The sequence below is a fragment of the Prionailurus bengalensis genome, chromosome E1, assembly GCF_016509475.1.
Source record: "Prionailurus bengalensis isolate Pbe53 chromosome E1, Fcat_Pben_1.1_paternal_pri, whole genome shotgun sequence".
NCBI lineage: Eukaryota > Metazoa > Chordata > Mammalia > Carnivora > Felidae > Prionailurus > Prionailurus bengalensis.
Window position 1 is genome coordinate 59,875,204 of NC_057347.1, and position 23,563 is coordinate 59,898,766.

General features: G+C 62.5%; 3 protein-coding genes across 4 annotated transcripts; 2 read left to right on the forward strand and 1 right to left on the reverse strand.

Moving 5' to 3' along the window:
* Positions 1-852: 852 nt before the first annotated feature.
* ARL16 (ADP ribosylation factor like GTPase 16) lies at positions 853-3,178 on the reverse strand. Of its 2 annotated transcripts, XM_043585377.1 has the most exons (5): positions 3,103-3,178; positions 2,889-2,947; positions 2,300-2,413; positions 1,614-1,729; positions 853-1,449 (listed from the first exon to the last, which is right to left on the reverse strand). In XM_043585377.1, exons 1-5 carry the CDS (start codon positions 3,161-3,163, stop codon positions 1,257-1,259), a joined length of 543 nt encoding a protein of 180 aa, XP_043441312.1. In that variant the 5' UTR covers positions 3,164-3,178; the 3' UTR covers positions 853-1,256. The 2 variants fall into 2 exon arrangements, with proteins under 2 accessions (XP_043441312.1, XP_043441313.1); XM_043585378.1 differs by lacking the exons at positions 2,889-2,947; positions 3,103-3,178 and adding an exon at positions 2,762-2,882.
* Positions 3,179-3,364: 186 nt separating this feature from the next.
* Positions 3,365-17,010, forward strand: HGS (hepatocyte growth factor-regulated tyrosine kinase substrate). Its single transcript, XM_043585367.1, is given in 23 exon segments — positions 3,365-3,497; positions 4,963-5,047; positions 5,378-5,453; positions 5,840-5,932; positions 7,330-7,453; positions 8,711-8,763; positions 9,174-9,242; positions 9,947-10,071; positions 10,950-11,028; positions 11,164-11,262; positions 11,387-11,488; positions 12,094-12,132; positions 12,217-12,360; positions 12,453-12,512; positions 13,038-13,248; positions 13,617-13,789; positions 13,876-14,016; positions 14,111-14,288; positions 15,857-15,990; positions 16,065-16,184; positions 16,377-16,466; positions 16,852-16,888; positions 16,891-17,010. Coding segments are annotated over 23 exon segments (2,340 nt in total). The 5' UTR covers positions 3,365-3,460; the 3' UTR covers positions 16,962-17,010.
* Positions 17,011-18,915: 1,905 nt separating this feature from the next.
* MRPL12 (mitochondrial ribosomal protein L12) lies at positions 18,916-22,684 on the forward strand. The gene is made up of 5 exons (XM_043585375.1): positions 18,916-19,074; positions 19,698-19,884; positions 20,043-20,126; positions 22,028-22,162; positions 22,291-22,684. Exons 1-5 carry the CDS (start codon positions 19,001-19,003, stop codon positions 22,405-22,407), a joined length of 597 nt encoding a protein of 198 aa, XP_043441310.1. The 5' UTR covers positions 18,916-19,000; the 3' UTR covers positions 22,408-22,684.
* The last annotated feature ends 879 nt before the right edge of the window (positions 22,685-23,563 follow it).

The window sequence follows — 23,563 nt, forward strand, 5'->3', positions numbered from 1 at the left end:
CGCTTCCACAGGGTGGGGGTCGGGGAGAGACTCAAGCCCAAATTACCCCGCAGTCTATGCAAGAGCCTTTCTGAGGCATCACTTGCAACCCCCGAGCGAACACCCCAGCAGAGCGGCCAACAGGAAACCGTGTGTGGGAGGAGGCCCTGGGCCTGGTGCCCTGCACGCAGGAAGTGAGACAACTGATGCCTGGCATTCTTTCGTGGTCCAGCCAGCCCCTGCTGCCAGCTGAGATGGAGAAAGCCGTTTGTCGGAAACTCAACCACGCCCAGGAGTAGAGGCTTCTTGGCCAACTGCAGTGGGCTGGACGGCGGCCCTAAAGAGGTCTCCCTGCGGCCGGAACATGCAAGTGTCCCCTTACTTCAGAAAAGGGCCTTTGCACACGTAATTGTGGACCTCAAGAGATCATCCTGGATTTAGGGTGGCTTCTAAATCCAGTAACGGGTGTCCCCATAGGGAGCAGCAGCCGTGGGAAGACAGGCAGGGACCCTAGTTTCGTGTGTGACAAGCCAGGTCACGGCAAGAAGTACAGCAGCCGCTAGAAGCCAGGAGAGCGGCAAGGAACGCACTCTCCCCTCAGAGCCTCCAGCCCTGCTGACGTCGATCTCAGCTTTGGCCTCCAGAACTGTCAGCACAAATTTTTGTTTTAAGCCACCAGGTTTGGGCTAATTTGTTACGGAGGCTCTAGGACACGAATACACCAGTAGGTGTCCCCCCCCCCCACGTGAGCCCCCTCAGCTGAGCACAGCACCCCCTGTGCTCTAGCAGGGCCGCTCCCACTCGCACCGACCCACGGGAGCCCCGTGCCCTCCTCGGGGCGACGTACGTTTGCGGAACGAATGGAGACACTACTCTTGTCCTGACTCCAGGCTCGGTTCTTCCTAAGATGACGGCCTCACACAACGGAGGCCACACTGTCGGCATGTGGGAAACTCCACAGGTATGGCTTTGTGCCACAGTCCCCAGAGCAAGTCTGGTCCCAGGCAGTGCAAACACCGTCAGGAAAGTAGAGCTGCTTTCCCAGTGGGCGGGAAGCACATCCCAGGATGGCGGCAGGACACGCAGCCGCCTGCAAGCCTGTCCTCCTCTCCCAGCCCTGGGGACGATCTTTTCGTTCAGAGGCCAGTTACCCATCACCGCCACTCAGGACAGGAGCCCATCTCCTAGGCTCACGTCGGGTTGTCCTGTCTCTGATGAGAACAGATCGCCAGAGGCCAAGCGGTGCGGTTCTCTGCCTCCTCCCCAGAGCCGGCCGGTCACGGTTCTCCTCCTGGCAGTCGCCTGTCAGTTCTGTGGGTGTCCTGGAGCCAGCGCAACACCTCCGATAAGCCAGTGCCCTTCTGGGCGCTGATTTCGGCCGTGGTGATGTTCTGCTTGGCACAGGCAATGATGTCTGGGAGCCTGATCAATGACTTCATCTCGTCTACGGTCATGTAACAGGGCAGATCGCTAGGGCAAAAGAAGCACCCCGTCACGGCGGGCTGCCACAAGTGCATCCCAAACCCCACGGTACCCCCCACCCCCCAAGCCACGAGCCACCGTCCCGGCTCCACTCCAAGGGAGCTCCTCCCAGGACTCGCGGCCGTGCTCTCCTCCAGGAAGACAGACCGTACATCTTATTGAAGAGAATCAAGACGGATGCTTCTGCGAGTTGTTCTGCGGAAAGGAGGCCCAGGAGTTGCACACAGGACGCGGACAGCTGAGTGGGGTTAGCGGCGTCCATCATGAACTGGGGAGGAAGAAAACAGAGATGGGACCACCCCGTGATGGAGACAGTCCTTCCCAAATCCCCTCCCTGGGGCAGCAAGACCTGGCTCAGGAAGAGCAAAAGGACTTTTAAACAAAGGATGTGGGGGGACAGCAGAAGTTAGGGGAAATGACTTTCATGAGAGCGACCTGATGTCATTTGCTTTCACCTACGTGGAAGTCCCTCTACTCACGTGGTCATCGGTTCTCCCAGGAAGGGTCCTGGAATCTGGGGCACAGGCCTTGCCAGGATGGGACAAGCCCAAGAAATGTGAGATTCAAACACAAACATAAAAACACACCCAGAGGATCAAGGCAGAGAGCAAGCGCCAGTTACTGGCAGAGAACAAACGCTCCAGCAAACCTTGCGTGAGCTTTTATGCCCGCTCTGAAGCAGAAGCATTTAGGGATCAAGCTATTGGGAAAAGGAAGCAACTCGAAGTTCCGTCATGTTTCCTTGCCTTCGCGTAATTGCTCAGGAACCCAAACTTCAGCCTACGCAGAGTGAGGTCCAGCACCAGACAACGCTTAAGTGCAAAGGATTACGACCTACCAGGAGAGAGTGGCAATTTCCAAAGTAGCTGGACCAGATGGGGCCCATACACCCCCCCAGCTCCCGGATGGTAATCTTTCTCTGGACGACGATGTCAGTAAGGTTGGTGCCCACCTGTGGAAAAACTCGAGATGCACAAAGGACACAAGCACTTTCCCATTGGGAACTCCTGGCTAGCAGCTCTCTACACTGTGATCCAAACCCCAAAACGTCCCTTGTCAAGGGCTTAGCCCCTAAACACAGTCCTAGGTAAGGAAGACTAAATTGAGTTCCAACGCCCTAACCCTCAGAGCTGTCTGTGGCCGCAGCACCCACACCCATCGGGGGATTCTCCCTCCGAGGCGACCAGAAAAAGCAGTCTCAAGAGTGGTGAGGGGCGGGCGGCTCTGGGCCCCTGTCCCGCACCCACCTCCCCTGCAGCTGTGTCCCAGGAGGCAGTCTCCTTCCCAAGACACCCCTCACCTCCTGAGGGTTGGGTTTAACACAGGGACCGGCCGGACTCCAGCATCCGCTTAAAACAGCCCAAAGCACTTTGCAAACCGCGAAGGGTACCCCCTTCTCGTAGCCCCGCGAGAGGGCGGGTGCCTACCGTGGGGCGCGTCGGGGGAGCATCGCCAAGGTCGCCCTTCCCATCCCCGGAGCTCAGCTGTGCGCGCGGTCAAGGATCCCCAGAGCCAGGCAGGGAAGGCGGGCGGCAGCCGGACCCCGCCCGGGGAAACCCCCCCGTCCCGGCGCCCCCAGCCCCGCCCCCCGGGAGCACCCCGCCCCCCACCCCCGGGCCCTCGCCCGACGCGGAAGGATAGTCTGCAGCCTTTTCACCAACAGCGTTTTCCCGACACCCGAGGCTCCCAGGAGTAGACACATCGCGTCCCCCGACTCCACCCGGCACCCGTAGCCCGCGCAAGTCCCGCCCTCCACCCCGCTTTCATTGGATAGGCCTCACGTCCAAGTTCTTCATTGGTTCGCGGCGCTCACGACCTGGTGCAGCCCAATCGGCGCACAGCCTCCGGGGCGAGCCGAAAAGCCCGCCTCCTCGCCGCTCGCGGCCCGGCCGGCGCCGCGCGCGTGCGCGCGCCCGGGGAAAAGGCGGAAGCGGAAGTCGGGGGCGCGCCGGTTCGCAGCGGGGAGCGCAGCGGCGTCGGGTCGGGGTCCTGGGGCGCCATGGGGCGCGGCAGCGGCACCTTCGAGCGTCTCCTAGGTAACGTGGCCCCCGCCCCCCGCGGCTCGGCCCGCGTCCTGGGAGCTGAGCCGGGAGGCGGCCGCCGAGCCCCCGGGGTGGGTGGGCGCGCCCGCGCTTTGGGGACCGGGCAGTCCCGGGTGCTGGGCGCGGGCTCCGACCCAAGTAGATGAGGGTCCGCGGAGGAGACCGGGCCCGCGCCCGCGGCGACTGCGCCCGGGGCTCTGCTCCTGGGCTGGGAGCGGGGCGGTCCCGGGGAAACAAGCATCTGACTGAGCGGGCCACAAGTCCTGAGTCACGGAAACGGGTGACCTGGTCACATAGACCCGCTCCCCCCAAAAAAACCTAGGTTGCATGGGGTTTGAGGGTGCCCCAAACATTGGGCTCCAAACGGTGGAACCAGTAGTGTCTTCACTGGGACCTGCCACGCTCTTATGAGCGCTGCTTCCCTGGGGAACCAGGCCGGCGCTGTCTGTCCCCACTGGGCTCCCGGAAGGCCGCGGTGGTTTAGGAAGGCGGGTTTTCTGTTTGCCGGAGGTGGAGCTGATCCTTTGGGAGCCTCCTGGAGGTCACGAGTTTTAGCAAAGAAAATGAATGTTTAGGGACGTGTCCTCTTCTGCCCCCAGTGAGACTGCGTTGCGTGGGCTCTGTTTGGGGCCAGTGCTCCCTGTGCTCCGGTGGTCAGTCTGAGCTTGTCACGCTTTCCCCTTGAATACGGTTTTGGAGAAGACCTCAGATGAGGCACCTTCCTTGTTCTGAGCACACGCAGCTGAGCGGTGGCTCAGCCCCCCCAGAGATCAACCCCGACGTTACTGCCAGACCAGTACTGCGAGTGGGTGCACCTTGTTAGATCACCTGTGTGTCCCCGGGAGGAGAGCCAGCAGGGCTGGAGGACAGAGCATGTGTGTCTCCCTGAGGCAACTGTGATGTGGAGAGTGTGGAGGTGTCATTCGGAGAGTATTTCTTCCGGGTCAGTCCTGTCTTCATCCCACGAAACACTTGGCATCTTCTCCAGCCTCGCCCTTGCTGGGATCTCATCAACTAGGCTAAACTTGGGGGAGAACCAGGGACTCTGCGGGATGAGGTGGCCGAGTGTAGTGTTGAACTCTGCCTGGCTCTGCCCCAGCGAGCCGTGTGACCTCACTTCTCGGCTTCCTTGTTTTTGTCGGTAAAGAGGATGGAAACAGGACCTTGCTGGCGAGGCTGTGTGAGAATTCAGCATTTGCATAAAGCCTTTGGAACGGCATTTGACCCACAAGCGCGTAACCGGTGCTCCGTATCATTATTTTTTAAGCGGTTTGTCCTTTCTCTGAGAAGGACAGCGCTGTCATTATCAGGTGGCAAGAGGATTTTCACGTGCCTTTCCATTCAGTCCAAATGTTCTAAATGGGAAGGAGACGGTCTCTCCTCCCTGTTGTGGAGCTCTGGGGCCACCTAGGGCATCAGACGAATGCCGAGCCCCAGTAATGATGCGTTTTTGCTTTAGACAAAGCTACCAGCCAGCTTCTGCTGGAGACCGACTGGGAATCCATCCTCCAGATCTGTGACCTCATCCGCCAGGGGGACACACAGTAAGTGAGGCGGGCCTGTGCCGCCCAGAAGCGAGGGGGCGGCACCATGGCGCGCTCGGGGTTGCTTGGTGCCCTCTGATGCGCCAAGATCCGGCAGTGGCCTGCCCTCATGGGAGCAGGTCCCGAGGTGGAGAAGTGAATGGTCTCCACACTGGGAGTTTTGGGATCTGGGGACAACGAAAGGGCTTTCTCTGTATAGTCTGGAGGCGTGTGATTCCCTTACCGTTTGCTTGGGGGTTTTGAGGACCAGAGGGCGGGTGGGCTCTCTTCACGTTAGTTTCTGAGGTGGTTCGTTTTTCTATTTCTTTTACCAACGTCCTTTTCTTTCAGAGCAAAATACGCAGTGAGTTCTATCAAAAAGAAAGTCAACGACAAGAATCCCCACGTGGCCTTGTATGCCCTCGAGGTAACTAGCCCCCCCGCCCCCAACCCAGCGCTCTGGCCACCTCAAGAGTCCCCACCACGGTGTCCATGTCAGGAAGGCAGAGACGAGTTGAGTCTGGGGCCTTGCCCGCCTGCCTGGGGAACGAGGGAGATATGAGCGACCTGATAGAGGTCATGCCTCCGCTCTCCCACCTGCAGCCGGCTGACTTAGGGGCCAGAGATGGACTCTAGTCTCTGTCCCTGGTAGTAAAAAGTGGAATCAGAAGGGGCGCACGTAGCAGCGGTTGCTGCCCGACCCAGAGCTGCCACGTGGGTCCCTCGACAGGCTGGCTTGCCCGAGGGGCCTGTCCAAGAGGGGCGTCCCACCCTGACCAGTGACTTGGCCCGTCCCTTCCTCGGGTCCCGCAGGTCATGGAGTCTGTGGTGAAGAACTGTGGCCAGACGGTCCACGATGAGGTGGCCAACAAGCAGACTATGGAGGAGCTGAAGGAGCTGTTGAAGGTGGGCTCTTGGAAGGGACAGACGGTTCTAGACTGTGGGGAGTGCAGTGGCCCCGAGGCCGGGCTCTTCTGGGTCTTTGCCGGCACCTGGGGCAGAGCAGTGCCGGGCGGAGCAGAGGACAGGAAGGTGAGCACCTCAGCCTCAGGAATCCCAGCTGGGTGAGGTCGGGGCGTCACCAGAAGTGAGCCAGGCTGCTGCGTCTGGGGACACAGAGGAGACCCTGCCGTTCCCAGGGGAAAGGCTTCCCAGTGGCTGGGCTCAGAGCCTCACTGGGTGGTGGGGAAGTAGCTGTGTGTGCGTGAATAGCTGTGGGCAGGGTGTGCGGGTGGAGGCCTGCGGGGAGCCCCGAAGTGTGGGCGGGGTGGGGGGGGCGCTGTCCCACGTGCAGAGCCAGGATTCTGAGCAGGGAGGCACGTGAGTCTGACGTGTTCGTGGAGGGAGAGCTGGGGGAGACGGCATACCGGGGACACCTTGGGGAGTGGGTTTCACACTCTCTGTTCTTAGGGGAGGGACCGGTCCTCCAGAGTCCCTAGAGAGAGTGTCCTGCATGGGCCACCGCCCAGCTGTAGGGATTGTGATGTGGGTGGTGACAACATGAGGTTGGGTGATACAGAGCAGGTGGTGCGGCCATTCTTTGAGGTGAAAGGGCATCTCGCAGGGGTGAGGCCACCTGGGGGTGGCCAAGGAGCCCAGCCTCATATACCGGCTCTGTCACCACTGGTGGGCGGGGCCGCCGCTTCCTGGCCCGGGTGGGCACCCGTGGGCTCACGTGGCCAAGAGCCCATCTGGGGCCTGAGGTGGGCTCCGACTGGTGACCCAGGCAATCCTTAGGGTGGCCTGGCTACAAGGTCAGAAGGGCTAGCCCTGCCCCTCGTGCTATCGTGGCCACGTTCCATGTGCCACATGTGGCTTGAGCCTGTTAACCCCGTTTTGTAGAGGTGTCCGTGGACTCAACGCAGTCCTGCCCACCTCTGCCTGTTATGGCCTGGCATTTGCTGGAGCCACAGGGGGTTACAGACTGAGGGACCTCTGGGCTTGGTTAGGGCGCCTTGGGGTAGGGGAAGAGGAGGCAGGGTAGTGGATCTGGGGAGCTGGGCTTCAGGGAGGCCGCAGCTTTTTCTAGGGGACTGAGGACAAGTTCGGTCCTGTGTGGGTAGATGGCTGTGATGGGCTTGTCCTCGGGGCCGGGCTTCACGGAGGAGCATCGGGCCTGGGGAGTGGGTCCGTGCGTGGCCCCTGTGTCCCACGCAGCCCCCCCACACACACACACACCCCTGCCGGCCCGTGCGCTCAGAGTGGCGCGGTCTCCCTGCCACATCCTCGCAAGGCATCTCTCTGCTGTTCCCATTTCTCACGGCCCTCCTCGTTTTCTGTTCTCCTTTCTCCTTTCTCTGCAGAGGCAGGTGGAGGTAAATGTCCGAAACAAGATTCTGTATCTGATCCAGGCCTGGGCGCATGCTTTCCGGAACGAGCCCAAGTACAAGGTGGTCCAGGACACGTACCAGATCATGAAGGTGGAAGGTGAGCTGGGCGGGGTCTGTCAGGTCCCAGGCTCGGGACACAGCCTCTAGGAGCTGAGGGGCCGCTCTGCACCAGGCCATCCCAAGGAAGGCTGTGTGCACCGTGTGCGGGGCAGGGGACGGCATCGTGCTGCGCGATCGGTGGCGGGAGCGTGAGGTGGTATCGCCGTGGGGGAACCCGACACCCCCTGGGTGAGGCAGATGACACACGAGCGAAGGGTTAGTGAAGGAGCCAATTCCCGAGCGTCAGGTCCTAGGAAGGAAGTAAAGCCTGGGAACCCTGCCTCTAAACCCTGGTGCTGGTTTAGCCCGAGGGCTGGAGAGCGCCTGGGGAGCAGGCAGCTCGCACACCAGACCTGAACACTAGAACGGGCAGTGAGAAGGGCCGGGCCCTGGAATCCCACAGAGGATTCCGTTCCGAGGCCCTGGAGCCACGGCGGGCTGGTGCGAAGGCATGGGAGGTGCCAGCCCGCAGGAGAGCTCAGGCAGAGCTGGTCCCAGGAGGGCTTTAAGCTGGGCCGTGACAGCTGAGGTTCCTCCCCGCCGCCACAGTGGCCGTGCCGAGCTGGTGGGGTCTGGCAAGGGCTGGGCCACCATGGCTGAGCGGGTGTGTCCCCACCGGTGCAGAGTCCTCTGGCCCTGAAAATGAGGCCTGGGGCAGGGGCAGGGTCTGGTGGCTACGGGTGGGTAGGAACCTGTGGAGAACCTGTGACAAGGGTCCTGCCCGTGTTGGTGAGTTGGCCTCAGGCCCGCAGTCCCTGGACCTCAGACCTGGGATGGTGGGTATACGCTCACGTTCACTTTGCTGAGGAGAGCATCCGAAGCTCGAATTCTCGAGGGATCTGCATCTCAGAAAAGCTTGGGAACTGGTTTTAAGAATCCTGAGAGGTACAGGGGGCTGGAGCGTGGGGCCAGGAGCCAGATGGGAGGTCCAGGGAGGATCCGTGAGGCCCTGGTGTGGTGGGAGTGCGGCCAGGCTCCATGCCACAGCCCCGGAATGGCGCGGCCGTGGGGAGCCACCCCGGGTACCGGGCAGGCCCACTTGTGCACCCAGGCGCACTCACCTGGTGCCGGGTCGCTGCTCTCTGCTCCCAGGGGCTCTAGGCCTCCTTTTGTAGGTCTGTTTGGGGAGGCGGAGGCCAAGAGTTAGAACGTGGCTCCTAAAGGTCTCGGGGCAGACGGGGTGAGGACAGGTGAGGCGGTCAGGGTCTCGCGTGCCAGGGTAGCACCGGCGGTGACCGCGGGCTCTTTTCTCCAGGACACGTGTTCCCGGAGTTTAAGGAGAGCGATGCCATGTTTGCTGCAGAGAGGGTGAGTTCACCGGTGGGCAGATGCTGGGCATCTGGGAGTTAGGCTGCTTTGAGGGAGCCGAAGGGAAGCCCGGGGGGCCCGGCTTGTTGGGAACCTTGGTGGGGGAGCTGCCGTCTCCACGAGAACGTGCCGCTGGGTCTCGTCAGGCTGGGGTCGGAAGGTCGTTCGAGGTGCCTGTGGCTGGCGGGCTCGCGTAGTTAAGACCCGCCGTTGTGTCGCTGCGGCCCGCAGGGAGCCTGGCTGCCACGTGCTTAGAGCGGACAGGGTGTCCTGGAGGGGCCTCCCTCCTCGCGTCTGCGGACTTGGCCCCCAGCCCCTGCGCTCTCTGGGGTCTTCCCCCATTTGTGGGGAGTGGGCATGTCGGCAGGGGAGGCGGGGGCCACGTGACCCTGACTCTGCCTGTCCCCCAGGCCCCCGATTGGGTGGATGCCGAAGAGTGCCACCGCTGCCGGGTGCAGTTCGGGGTGGTGACCCGCAAGGTGAGCGTGCCCCCCGGGGCAGCCCCCAGACCACCCGCTGTTGCCGTGAGGCCGCTGCACCCACTCGAGGTCCTTTCCCTCTTGGCTGTGACCTCGTGGTGCGGGGGGGTGGGGGGGGGCAAGTCCACCCCCAGCCGTGCGGTCATCGTGGTCACCGAGGGGTCCTGAGTCTGATGGCCTGTGCTGTCGGAGGAAGCTTGGGCGAGGCTGCGGCCCCCAGGGGACAAGAATGCCGTGGGCTTGGGGCCGCGGGAGGCTCGGGCGTGTGTTTCCCGGGCCTGCTGGGCCCTTAGCTGCACCTCACGGCCGACAGCCTGTGCGCTCCAGCCCCCCGGCTGCAGCCTCCCTTCCTGTTGAGGCACAGATGGCAATGGTGCAGGCTGGGGTCGGGCGGGGCGGGGGGTCTCAGCTGACGCCCCGGATCTACTGTCCCGCAAGTACTCATCCCCGAGCACAACTCGTGCGTGGGTTTTTTTAATTGGACTTCTTCTCCCACAACGGTGGCTGCAGTCGGGAGCCTGGAAACGTGCTGCTTCCCGAGGGTCTTTGTGGCCACTCAGGCCTGCCTTCTGCCCGCTCTTGGCCCAGCTCCCACCCGGGGAGGCCCGGCCGGGGGCACTCAGCAGCGGGCGGAGGTGGGCAGGGTGGGCGCGAGAGGGCAGCGGCCCGGCGGCGGGCCGCGCCCTGACCCGCCCCATTCACAGCACCACTGCCGGGCATGCGGCCAGATCTTCTGCGGCAAGTGCTCCTCTAAGTCCTCCACCATCCCCAAGTTCGGCATCGAGAAGGAGGTGCGCGTGTGCGAGCCCTGCTACGAGCAGCTGAACAAGTGAGTCCCCGCCGGCTGCCCCGAGGGCCTCGTGTGCTCCGGGTCCTGGCTGTCCAGGAGGGGGGCTGGCACGCACCCAGGCTCTCAGACCTGCCAGCCGGGTGCTAGGGTTTGTGTGCTTCTTAACTTTTTAGCTTGGACGTAAAACTTAGGGAAAAGACGCAGGGGCGGTAAGCAGACGCCATGTGGCGTGGCCTCCTCCCGGCTCCCTCAGTGTTGAGGCCGCCACGTTGGCATAATTGCACGGTCCCCCTTCCCCACCCACCTGCATGTTCACGCACACCGTGTCCGTTCTGGATCTCTGCGAGCGAGCCGTGGGTAGCCCCCCGCCCCCCTGTACCCCAAGCCCCGTGTGTTTCCCTAGAAGTGCGCGCTCTCCTGGGAGCACAGCACAGTTGTCACACCGGGCCACGTGACATCAGCGCGGGGCCAACACCTACTTTGCGCTCCCATTCTGGTTCCACTGCGTCCCTGTCAGGCCCATCTAGGTCCGTGGCACATGACAGGTGGCCGTCCCACCTCCTTGGCTGCCTTAGAGTCTGGTTCTGTGCTCCTGGTTCCGTCCCGGGAGTGAGGCTTCGTCCCTCTCGGTGCGGCCCGTCTGGAGGCCCGTGCTGTCCATCCTCCGGCGTCTGCGATGGTGTCTGCAGGCCGCTCCCCTGAAAACTTCCTTTCCCACGTGTGAACCTCATTTTCAGGAGAGGGGGCTGGGGCTTAGGCCGGTGACTTGCCCGGGGTCCCGCATCCCAGAGGCGACGGCTGGTTTGAGGGACCGGCTTTTCTCTAGAGCATGGCCTGTGGCACTTCTGTCGTCGTTCTGTGGGGATGCTGGGGGCTGGGGTGAGGTGCTCGGCCACCCAACGTTCTCTCGCCTCCAGGAAAGCAGAAGGAAAGGCGTCGTCCACAGCGGAGCTGCCCCCAGAGTACCTGACCAGCCCCCTGTCCCAGCAGTCCCAGGTACTCCTGGCCCCGGGCCCCGCTCACCGGCCTGTCTGTCCCCAGCTGCCCCCAGAGTACCTGACCGGCCCCCTGTCCCAGCAGTCCCAGGTACTCCTGGCCCCGGGCCCCGCTCACCGGCCTGTCTGTCCCCAGCTGCCCCCCAAGCGGGACGAGACGGCCCTGCAAGAGGAGGAGGAGTTGCAGCTGGCCCTGGCCCTGTCTCAGTCAGAGGCTGAGGAGAAGGAGAGGATGGTGAGCCGAGGGAGGCTCCCCCGGTCCGGGGGCACGGGGGGAGAACGTCCCTAGACGTTTGGGGAGGGCCGAGGAGTGTGGAGGCTTAGTCTGCCTGCGCCTTGACGCTTCCCTGCTCCTGCAGAGACAGAAGTCTGCCTACGCCGCTGCCACCTACCCCAAGGCAGAACCCGCGCCCGTGGCCTCGTCGGCACCCCCTGCCAGCAGCCTGTACTCCTCGCCAGTGGTGAGCCCGTCCCAGGCCGGGCCGCGGTTCTGTGCCCGGGGGTGGGGAGGCAGGCCGGAGGGCTGCCCCAGAAAAGACGGCGCCTGATGGGGTTGGTGAAGGTCGAGGTCCGGGCTGGCCCTCCCCGGCCTTCCTGCCCCTGGCCAGGGGTCCCCTGTGAGGGGAGAGGACATGGGAAGGCTGGAGGCATTCTCCCCCCCCCCCGCCCCCACCCCGAGCAAGAGGAGATGGGTGAACCCTGGGGTCAAAAGGGGTCTGCCTTTTTCTGGCTTTAGCTCCCTCTGTAAATAGGGGGTGGGTGGCAGGTGGGGCGGAAGATTTAGGAAGTCATCGTGGGCTCTGCGGGGCTGCACGAGCAGGGGGGCCAGCTGGCCAAGGGCCTAAGGAGACCCTGCACCTGCCATTGGGACGTTACAGTGTGGTTTCTGGGAAGTGGCGTGGGGGTACCACACCCAGAGCCCTGGGGGCCCCTCGGACAGACTGGCCGGTGCTCAGTGCCCACCGTCACGGCTGTGGCATCCCAGCATCCTGAGCGATGGCCTGGGAGGAGCTGGGTGAGTGTTCGAGCCCGTGGGTCACTGCTGATCTGGTCTGTATCTCCCCAGACCTCGTCGGCGCCTCTGGCTGAGGACATCGACCCTGAGGTGAGGGGGCGAGGGTGCCTCTGCGCGTGGTGCTTTCCCCTGCAGCTCCCTGGCCCTCGGGAGTGACCTCTGTTGCCCATGCAGCTTGCCCGGTACCTCAACCGGAACTACTGGGAGAAGAAGCAGGAGGAGTCCCGGAAGAGCCCCACGCCGTCTGCCCCCGCGCCCCTGACGGAGCCGGCTGCCCCGCCCGCGGAGGGGCACACAGTCCCTGCCAGTGCGCTGGAGGTGGGCTGCTCTCGGCGCTCCAGGCCCACGGTCCTGGGGGGGCGGTGCCTGGGATAGGCCGGACGCCCCTCTCACCCTCTGGCCTCTTCCAGACGCCCCTCCCGGAGACAGACTCTCAGCCCGTGGCCCCCTCCAGCGGCCCCTTTGGCGAGGTAAGCCGTGGCCCCCTCTGAGGGCCCCGTTACGGGCACTACTCCTGGTGGGGCCAGGGCCCTGCCCACAGTGACCTCCCGGAGGCGAGCTGTTCCAGCCGGGAACTCCATGGAACCCCTGCGCACCAGCTGGCTCTTGGCCACCTGCTGCCTGGCGTGGATCAGAATATTGTAGGGCAGCCCAGAACCACCCGGATGAATCTTTGTTTGCCCTGTCCTGGGGCTTGGGGGCTCTGTGGCCCATTGACTAAGAGACCAGGGCCTCTTCAAGGGAATCAGGCCACCTTGAAGGGTTCTGAGCCAGGCCGTCCAAGCTCGGCCAGCTCCGTCCCGGCCGACACGGAGCCCAGTGCGGGAGGCGCTCCTGGGGCTCCTTGGGGCTCAGCGGCACCATTGGGAGGATCGAGTCAGATGCACAGCAGGGTCGGAGCGTAGCGCCTGGAGTGGCGGGTCCTGTCTGGGGGCCCTGGAGGGCACGGGGTGGGGCGGGGACGCTCAGCAAGGTCCCACGTGTGTCCCGAGCAGCAATTCCAGAACGGGGAGTCGGAGGAGAGCCACGCGCAGTTTCTGAAGGCCCTGCAGAATGCCGTCACCACCTTCGTCAACCGCATGAAGAGCAACCACGTGCGCGGCCGCAGCATCACCAACGACTCGGCCGTGCTGTCCCTGTTCCAGTCCATCAACAGCATGCACCCCCAGCTGCTGGAACTGCTCAACCAGCTGGACGAGCGCAGGCGTAGGTGCCGCGGCGCACGGGGCACCTTCCGTGGCGGCCTCGCCACGCCCCTCGGGGCAGTGCCGGCCGGGTCGCCGTGGGCGCGGCAAAGGTTTTTAGGGTGGGGGCGGGGCCGGGCCGCGGGCAACTCGGGGAAGTGCCCCCAGCGGTGGGAAGTACCCCGCTGAGCATAGGGCAGTCCGCTCAAGGAGGAATCCCACCCCCGGCCCTGCCCCTGAGAAGCCCACACCCCGGCCGTGCCCTGTCGCCAAGCCCTTGGCTGGGCAGAGGCAGGCCCGGTGGCCACTGTCCAGAGTGGGAGCCCAGCCCCGGGCGGCCAGCGCTTCCCACCCACTCCAAGGGCTCCCGGGTCCAACCTCTCCCCACAGTATACTACGAGGGGCTGCAGGACAAGCTGGCGCAGATCCGCGATGCCCGGGGGGCCCTCAGCGCCCTGCGGGAAGAGCACCGGGAGAAGCTTCGCCGCGCAGCTGAGGAAGCCGAGCGCCAGCGCCAGATACAGCTGGCCCAGAAGCTGGAGATCATGCGGCAGAAAAAGCAGGTGCGGCGGTCGGCCCCGCGGCGGGGGGGAGGGGAGGGGGGCGCCCAGGCTGCGGGCAGCCCTGACCCCTGCCTCGTGGCCCGCAGGAATACCTGGAGGTGCAGCGGCAGCTGGCCATCCAGCGCCTGCAGGAGCAGGAGAAGGAGCGCCAGATGCGCCTGGAGCAGCAGAAGCAGACCATCCAGATGCGGGCCCAGATGCCCGCCTTCTCCCTGCCCTACGCCCAGGCACGCACCCCCCGCTGGGCCCACCCCTGGCCGGGGACGCCCGCGACCAAGTACTGCCCTGACCGCCCTGACCGTCGTCTCTCTCTGTCTGCAGCTCCAGGCCATGCCCGCGGCCGGGGGCGTGCTCTACCAGCCCTCCGGCCCAACCAGCTTCCCAGGCACCTTCAGCCCAGCAGGCTCGGTGGAGGGCTCCCCCATGCACACCGTGTACATGAGCCAGCCGGCGCCCACCGCCGGCAGCCCCTACCCCGGCATGGCTGGGGCCGGAGCAGGTAACAGGGCGGGCACCTCCGATGAGCCCCAGACCGCCAGCTGGTCCTTCTTCGTTCTGGAGTAATTTTGGATTTACAGGAAAGTGAAAACAGCACCGAGAGCTTTCCAGGTTTTCCCCACGTTAACGTGTCGTTACGTTTGCGCTCTCTTTTCATTTGGGCACGTGTGCACTCTCCTGAACCTCTTAGAGTAAGGGGCAGGCACGATGCCCTTTGCTCCTCGTGGTCTCGGCATGCGTGTCCTAAAACCAGGTCACTCCCTCACGGCCTGGGCACGGATGCCCTAGGAGACCCTGAGGCCGTGGCGTGACGTCCTCCGCAGCCGGGTTCAGCTCTCACACGTCCCTTTGTGCCAGTAGGAACCCCACGGTTGTTGTCTTTACTGGTTCTGTTTCTTTTTGTGCCTAACCTAGAATGTTCCTACTCTGTGTGTTTCACGACACGGACTTCTCAAAGAGCCCTGGCCCATGTCTTGCAGACCACCCCTCAGTGGGTTTTGTCCGGTCTCGGTCAGCGTGACGGCCCGTGGCTGTGTTTGGGCCAGTCATCAGGGGGGCTACAGTGTTCAGCAGGAAGGCACAGCCGGCCGCTGGCCACGTGGTGTATGGGCCGTCTGTTGGGTGTCCTCCCTGGAGGGAACGGTTTTCCCGTAACCAGCAAGACCCTGGCGAGGAGATAAGACACCTACATCCTTGTTCTTCTGCAGGTTTTAGCTCGTGGTTTTAATGTTTTTTGCTAGTTTTGTCTGAGTTTACCATAACATTTGCCAAACGGTGACTTTATCTCGTTCCTCCCGTTGATCAGAGGTCTGTTCAAAATAAGGCACTTTTTCTTCTCTCCTGTTTACTTTTTCATCAGGCAGACCCATTTTATTCAAATTTCACAGTGTGTTTGGACGCTCAGATGGTCACAGGGTTTCCTGTGGCCCCAGGAAACCCCTTCGGCTGCTCCATTTCCTGAAATGTAGCTCCCGTCCGGCGAGCCCCTGGTCCTGATAGCGGAGGCTCTCTGGCAACCCGGGCCCAGGTGCGCTCAGCGCAGGGGACTGCCGGGACGTGTAGACGCACACGCGCGGCTTATCTTCCGGCAGGCAAAGCTTCAGTGATACCGCACGGGGCTCCCTCCCCTTCCCACGCCTCTCACTCCTGCCTCTCGTCCACTCCACGTGTGCTGTTTTGTCCGTTCCTGGGATACACACAAAGTGGCTCCGGGAACGCCAGCCCGAGCCACTGGGGACAGGCGCTTGCTGACAGGTTCACTAGGTCTGTGGTCCTCTCTCGGCCAAGGACGCAGGGTCCAGACGCTGAGTTTCCGAAGGCCCAAGGGCTCATTTTCACCAACTTCCCGTGTCCTCCTGTCACTGTCAGTACAGTTTGGTTCATCTCTTCTGATTTCGTTCTGTTTTAGAACTCCTCTCCTATTCTCGTTGATTTCGTTGCTTTTCTTTTTGGGAGAACGTGAAACACGAACTCGCTCCCAAAAGTCACGACAAAAAGGGAGACTCCGAAGCGCTGCCCCTCCCCGCCCCCCACCCTGCAGGACAGCCAGCTTGCTCCTCTCCCCTGCAGATCCCGGCATGGTGAGCGCCTACATGTACCCGGCAGGAGCCGCCGGCGCGCAGGCGGCCCCCCAGGGCCCGGCCGGACCCACCGCCAGCCCAGCCTACTCCTCCTATCAGCCCACCCCCACGCAGGGCTATCAGGTAGGCAGGTGGGGCCGCTCCCTCTACCGGGGGAGGACCCCAGCCTTTGTCCCATCACGCCCTTCCCTCCACAGAACGTGGCCTCCCAGGCCCCACAGAGCCTCCCGGCCATCTCCCAGCCTCCACAGTCCGGTGCCATGGGTTACATGGGGAGCCAGTCGGTGTCCATGGGCTACCAGCCGTACAGCATGCAGGTGAGAGACTGTGAGGCGTCCACACGGAAAAGACGCCAGGGGAGCACTGGGCAGGGCAGGCCATCCTGCTCAACACCCCTTCCCCACCGTTAGGGTCTCCCAGCTGGTGGGCGTTTGATTTTTCAGGTCAGAAATGCCCCCCCTTTATTGTCGGCAGGACTCCTTAACGTGAGTTTCGCTTCATTTTCACAGAACCTCATGAACACCCTTCCCAGCCAGGACACACCGATGCCGCCCCCACAGCAGCCCTACATCTCAGGGCAGCAGCCCATGTACCAGCAGGTGAGCCTCTCCCAAGGCTGCCGGCGAGGCTCAGGACGCTGAGGGTGGTGGGGCTGCCCTGGGGAGGACAGACAGTGCAGGCCAGGACTGGTTCCCGGCAGCGAGGACATCAACACACACCGCACGCCCACCACAGCACCCACAGATATCCAGGCTACGCACGTTTCCTTAAAAGTTCGAGGCCAAGTCAGCTCAACTCCACAGACGTTGGTCGGGAACGCGTGGGGTCTCTGCTGGGGCAGGAAGGGAACCGGAACCGGCCGCACGCTGGGAGGTGGGAGTGGGGCGGGGCCTCACTGGGGCTGAGACCAGGGCAGAGCATTCTGTAGAACAGCCAGTAGAGGGTGGGAAGGCGGGGCCAATGGTTCCTGTGTGTCCCTTCCAGATGGCGCCCTCAGGGGGACCCCCCCAGCAGCCGCCCCCGTGGCCCAGCAGCCGCCGGCACAGGGCCCTCCGGCACAGGGCAGCGAAGCCCAGCTCATCTCCTTTGACTGATCCCCAGCTGGGAGCTGGCCATCCAGAACAACACTACGGTTCTCTGAAACCCCTGCCTCCGTCTCTAACTAGCATCGTCCTGCCTTGCTCTCCTCTTACCGTCCTGTAGTGTCCCTGCTACAGGCAGGGGGTGGCCCTTCCCCCTGGCCCCTTCCCCCTTTCTGTCCTCTTCTGCTGACTCCTCGTGCTCCAGGCCCTACCCTCGTCCCCATCTCCCTGAGTTGGGTCTCTGACCTCTTTCCCCAGGGCCAAGCCTCAGAGGGTGGGAGGGAAGGACCTTCTCTGAGAGGGAGCCCCCAGCCCAGTGTGTCAGGTCCTGTGAGGGCTGCTGGAGTGGGGCCCTTCTGTCCCGTGCAGCCTGTGCCCTCCCATCTGCACCGTGAGCCTGTGCAGCCTGTGGTCTGACTAGTGTGCGTGCCCCCCAGCGGTCAGCAGGCACTCCCGGCCCTCACGGGAAGGTGGGGGTTCGTCTCCAGCTTCTCTGCTTTTGAGCTGCCATCTCATCCAGTGCCCTGAGTAGACGGAATGGAACACTGAAAATAAAACGTCTTTCAACAAGTATTGGAGTGTCTGTTCAGAAAGAAGGTGGTAGGCAGCCGGCCCAGGTCTGGGCAGGGGCGTGTGGGCACGTGTCCGTAGGCCAGCCTGTCCTCCAAGCCTGGCACAGCTCCACAGGCAGTTGCCAGGGGTGGATACTCTCTGGCAGCAGCTGCAGATCTGCTCCCGCCCTGAAAACTGGGCGCCATCGAGCTGTGCCCTTGGGGACCCAGCAGCAGCCCTCTCCACCCTGCTCTGCTCTGCCCAGACTCCTCCAAGACTTGCAAAGCCCAAGGATCTGGTCTGATTCTACACCAGTTGTAGTCTGGAAGAAAATATTTTAAGAATGTAAACTCACAGCCCTTTGCGTCTAGAGTTCAAAACATTTCACACCTTAAATACCAAGTCTCTTAGATGACCCGGCATTAGCTCTTCTGAGAAAGAATGGACTAGTTTAATAGGCAGAGAGGTGATCTGAGTGCAGGTCAAAAGCAGGGCCAGGAGAGCAAGAGGTGGAGGCAGAGGACGGCTCTGCTTTCGTGATCTAAAGTGTGGTTCCATGCCTGGCTCTTGGAAAATGAGCTGGAAGAGGAGAGACCCAGGGCCCTCAGGGCAGGTGTTGGCTGAGCGGGGTGGAGCTAGAGGTCTAGGCAGAAGAGCAGGTGCGGAATGTCTGGGAGCTGGCTGGAAAGGCAGCTGGAGACAGAGCCAGGTGTACTGCTAGCCCTCCCGTCCAGGGCTCCATCCCTCGACCCTTCAGAGCTCAATCACAACCCTTGGCAACGCTGTAAGGGGAGAGCCCCCAACTCAGCTGCCGAGGCGCTCCCGAGGCTACGGGAACCGCGCGGGCGGGAAAGGCAATCCTTCAGGAGGAGGAGGAAACCAAGGAAAAGACTGCCCAGAGGGCAGCGGGGGCTCCCCGCACTAGGTGGTTCCTGGCTGCGGGCAGCCAAGGCCCCCAGCACGGACCTGCGGAGAAAGGACACCTGGGATCCCCGTGCCCGCCCCGCGGCGGCGGAAATTCGTTGTCAGCCGCCGCGAGGCTTCCCCAGGTTCTCCCTGGCTGGGCTGCCCGGGGGCCGGGACCGCCTCCCCGAATCGGCCGGAGCCTGGCTCCAAGCGTCGGCCTTTTCTGGCCTTGATTCCCCCAGAGAGTAGAGGGCCCCCAGCCGGTCACCGTCCAGCCCCAGGCCCCCGGCCGCCACCAACGACCCTCTACGCCTGCGCGGTTTGCCGCCTAGTGGGTAATCTCGGGAAGCGTGCGTGAGGTGCGGCTAGAGCGTCCTCTCCTACTCGTTTGCCCGGCGGCTTCGTCGGCTAGAGCGTCGGTCCCCAACCTTTCGCCCGTTGGGCCCGCGCGGCTAGAGCGCCCTCGCGCAGCTCGTATGCTCGGCGGCCTCGGCGGCTAGAGCGTCCTCACGCAGCTCGTATGTTCGGCGGCCCTGGCGGCTAGAGCGTCCTCCTCCTGGGGAGCCGCGTGTGACCTTCCCGCCCGCGGACCGATGCTGCCGGCGGCCGCTCGCCCCTTTTGGGGGCCGTGTCTCAGACGTCAGGGCGCTGCGCTCCGTCTCGCCAGGTACCACGGTCCGCCGAGGGCTGGCGGGGCGGCAGGGTCGGGGCCCTGGGCCGGCAACTGAGGGTGCAGGTTGGGGGCGGTGTCCGCGTGCGGCGGGCGGGATGCCACCCCCGACTCGGTGGGGCCCGGAGGCGGTGCGGGTCGCGGGGGTCCCCACTTGCCGGCCCCCTAACCACGCGTGCTGCGCAGAGTGCTAGGAGTGGTCCCAGATGACCTTGCTCAGGTCCCTGCCACTCTGCGGGCCTCAGTTTCCCCTGCAGGCCTAGTGACGTTGGAGGTCTTCCATCGGTGGGCCCGGCGTTGTGCCGTCCGAGGGCCCCAGGTTCTGAAGGCCTTAGTGTAGCAAAATGCCGTCAGGTTACTGCCCTGCTCCCGTGGGTTGATAGAGAGTTTTCCGACACGGAAACTTAACGGTGTGGGTAGTCTGTCTGCAGATAATTGCGTGCATTTCTACGGCTCTTTGAAGTGCTTAAGGTAGCTGGGAAATCCCCTTATTCGCGTGGACCCTGGGATCTGAGAACCCTGGGTTGGGACCTAGGAGCCAGAACTGCGCTCTTATCATCAACCTGTCTGGTCCGTGTCACTGGCCTGTGCCAGGCTGACAGCTTTGTTTGGGGGGCTAGGCAACAGGTGCCCCGTGTCTGCGCTGTGCGGCTGATGAGATGCAGCAGCCCTCGAATGGGGGAGGCCCTCGCCGGCGCACCCCTGGATAACGCCCCCAAGGAGTATCCCCCCAAGATCCAGCAGCTGGTCCAGGACATCGCCAGCCTCACGCTCTTGGAGATCTCAGATCTCAACGAGCTTCTGAAGGTACCACAGGCCCTGGCCTGTGTCTTATTCCTGGTGTATTTGGGGTGTGTAGTAAATTGCCCAGAGTGTGCCCTCTGAATGTGAGGATCCTGCCAGGCTGTGTGTTTATCTTGGGTGTGATGGGCAGCTACTGAGATTGCTCTCTCCCCTCCCTGCAGAAAACCCTGAAGATCCAGGATGTTGGACTCATGCCAATGGGTGGCACAGTGCCTGGTGCTGCCCCTGCTGCAGCAGCCCCAGAGGTGAGCCCAGGCCAGGGTCCTGTGCAGAAAGGCTCCCGTCTTGCCTCGTGTCACATGGCCCGACGCCCAGATTTCTCTCATTGTCCCTTGTCTTGGCCCTGCATCAGTCAGCGCGTCCTTTAGACCTGTGTGTGCTGGCTGTGGGCTCCCCTGCGGCCCTGCCAAGGGTGTGCAGGTCCCTGCCCGCGTGGAGACCACGTTTTCGCGGGGGGAATTGACAATGAGTCAGAAGAAAATTTTTGTTGAATAGCAGGACTTGAACTTAAGTGCTATGAGAAAAAAGTAGGGAAGAAGCTGAGGGGAGAGGAGGGTTATGATGTCAAGAAGGCCCTAAAGCCGAGGAGATGTGAGGATACAGGAGGCAAGCTGCAAGGGGGCTGCACTCGAGAGAGCCATGGGGGCACGTCAGGGGCTGGAGCGGCGAGGTGGGGAGGCACTGGACAGGCTGGGGTCTCTGTAAGGAAACCAGCAGACTTGAACCCACATGTGAATTTGTTTTTTGTTTTCTAGGTTTTTTAGTTTGGTTGGGGGCTGTTGCAATTTTTACAAAAAGTTTCGAAGTTCTATCTGCAACTGCAGATAATGCCCTGTGTATCTGTCTCCAGTCTCGATAATTAGTAAGGTTTTGATATTTAATTCATTTGTCCTTTGAAGCTTAAGGCAAATTTCTTTTTTTTTTTTTTGCTTCTTTTTTTTTTTTTCTTAACATTTATTTATTTTGAGAGACAGAGACAGCACAAGTAGGGGAGGGGGAGAGAGAGAGGGAGACACAGGATCTGAAGCAGGCTCCAGGCTCTGAGCTGTCAGCACAGAGCCCGACGTGAGGCTCAAACCCACAAACCATGAGATCGTGATCTGAACCGAAGTCAAGACACTTAACTGACTGAGCCACCCAGGTGCCCCTCAGGGCACATTTCTGATCTGTCCTTTCTTGGTGCGCTCCAGCCCACATCTCTAAGAACACAGGTACTGACGTAGCCAGGAGCCGTTTGTACAACAAATGTAATTAGCGGTGGTTTTCTATCTCAGTCTATTTAGATTTAGCTAATGGTCCCAGACTTTATAACAGTTGGTTTACCCAAATCTGTACGAGGTCTGTGAATTGCATTTGGTCATTGGGTGTCTGAAGTCCGGATCACTGTCCTCGGTCTCCTTTCCCTGGCCATCCATCCCCTACCAAGGAGACCAGGTCAGGGGTCCCATAGAGTGCCCTCCCGGCTCCGTATGTGTCTGTGGCTCCCCTGGCATCACATCCACTCCCCCACCTGGCACGAAGTGGTAGCTTTACAGACTCATCATGTTCAGCCTGAATGTTTGGGACAAGGAGAGAGAATTACTCTGAAGTCTGTCATCTAAACTGGGACACCTTGGGGGACGAAGGAACACTGTTAATAATAGGGCAGGTGCAAAGCAGGACAGCCCCAGGCTGCCGGGCCGCGTGCCCCCTGCTCTCTGTGGTGCTGTATCTTCACATGTGGTGGGAGGGGCTCTGTCAACCCCAGTCCTCCACTGGTCACCTGGGGACGGCGCAGCTGTAAATGTGTCCATGTGATTTGGGGCTCACCCGAGGATGGGCCGAGCACTGTTGGTGTCACCCTGACCGGCCACAAGTGGTTGTCTTTAAGGGACGAGGGAACCTGTCGGGGTCGGGGTGGGGGGAGGTGGTTTCAGAACCGCCTCCGGAGAGATGGCAAGGTTTCCAGCGACGGAGCAGGTGTCGCTGAGGAGCACGTGAGGGAGGGGCCCCGGCACTGGCGAGGCGGACCGGTTTGTCCTGAGCCCAGCTGCCCGGCGCGGCCTCCCGCTGGAATTGCGGGCCTTGCTGTGCCATCTTGGCGACTTTGGGGCCACAGGACCGAATGTGCCTGCTTTACCCCATCCTTTCTCTCTCCCTCTCCCAGGAGGCAGAAGAAGACATCCCCAGACAGAAAGAGCGGACGCATTTCACCGTCCGCCTGACAGAGGCAAAGCCTGTGGACAAAGTGAGGCTGATCAAAGAAATCAAGAACTACATCCAGGGCATAAACCTCGTCCAGGTGAGCTCCGCGCTACACAGCCCTCTGGCTGTTGCCGCTAACGTGCTAATGGTACTCAGACCGGCCCCTCCTACGGCAGGTTTTTTGGGGGCAACACGGGCCCCATTTCTGACTTTGCTCTCTGGCAGGCAAAGAAGCTGGTGGAGTCCCTGCCCCAGGAGATCAAAGCCAATGTCTCCAAGGCCGAGGCGGAGAAGATCAAGGCAGCCCTGGAGGCGGTGGGCGGCACCGTGGTTCTAGAATAGGCCAGCTCTGAGGACTGGTGGACTGGGGTCCCTGGGACCTGACCTGGGGGAGGCCCCCTCCTGCTCCAGCCCTGGCATCCGGGACCCGTGGTGGGAGCGGCTTCAGGGCAGAGCTCTGGCACTGGCTCTGCCATCACTGCTCCGGGACAGACAAGGGACCTGCTGAGATGGGGGGCAGCTCCTGTGTGAGCACCGGGGAGATGAACTCTGGAACGTACCAGAGGCAACACGCGCCCCCTGGTGGCCACTGAGAAAAATACATTGTTCGGGCGCCGTGTGTGCAGTGGTGTGTCTGGGTCAGCGGCCAGTGGGCGGTGCGGGCTGGCTTGGAGCTCCTGCCCGCCAGGGAGGCCGCCCGGGGGTGGCAGGGGTCACTCCCTGCGGGGCACGTGGGGGTCGGCCAGCGTTCCTTGTGTCTTCTCTGTGCAGGGGCCTGACCTCAGAGGTCCGGCAGCAGCTCACGGAGTGGGGGACGGGGGGGTTGGGGCAGCACCCAGCTTGCCTGAGTGGTGGCAGCTGCCGCGAGGCTGATGTCAGATCGTGACCTGGGAGGTGGGCGTGGGGCACCGGTGCTGGTCTTCAGCAGGAAGCGTAGCACTGGCCTACAGACAGGCAGGAGGTGAGGCGTGTACCTGAGAACGGCCAGCCCCCGTGTCCCCTCCCTGGCCATGCTGGAAGAGTGGTCTGCAAGGACAGGGCTGCGGGCCCGGAAGGAGATGTTGCATCTGGGACTGCTGGGCTCTGGGTACCCTGAGGACAGGTCTGGGGAGGACATGTGCCCAGCACCCGGATGCCACCTGTGGGCCCTCCCGGAGGACCCTGCTGGACCTCCTTGTAAGAAGGCTGCTCCCTGACCCAGAGAGCCCCACCGGCCAAACCTGTGGCCCGCACAGTCCCAGGGAGTTAATGATTCACCATCAGCAGGTCTCTGGGCATGCCTTCCCTCAGCAGAGGTGACTCCTGGGCCACCTGAGGCGGGTATGACCGGTTGGGTATCCTGCTGGCCCAACTGCCCTTCCCAGGGGAAGGGAGGATCTAAAGTCAGGGATAGCCTTCAGCCTCGGCCTCGCACTGGTGGCCCGAGTCTGTGTGTGCTCTGAGCCCGTTTGTCTTTCCAAGGGACTTGTGGGTGATGATTAGGACTCTCCTCCCCTCC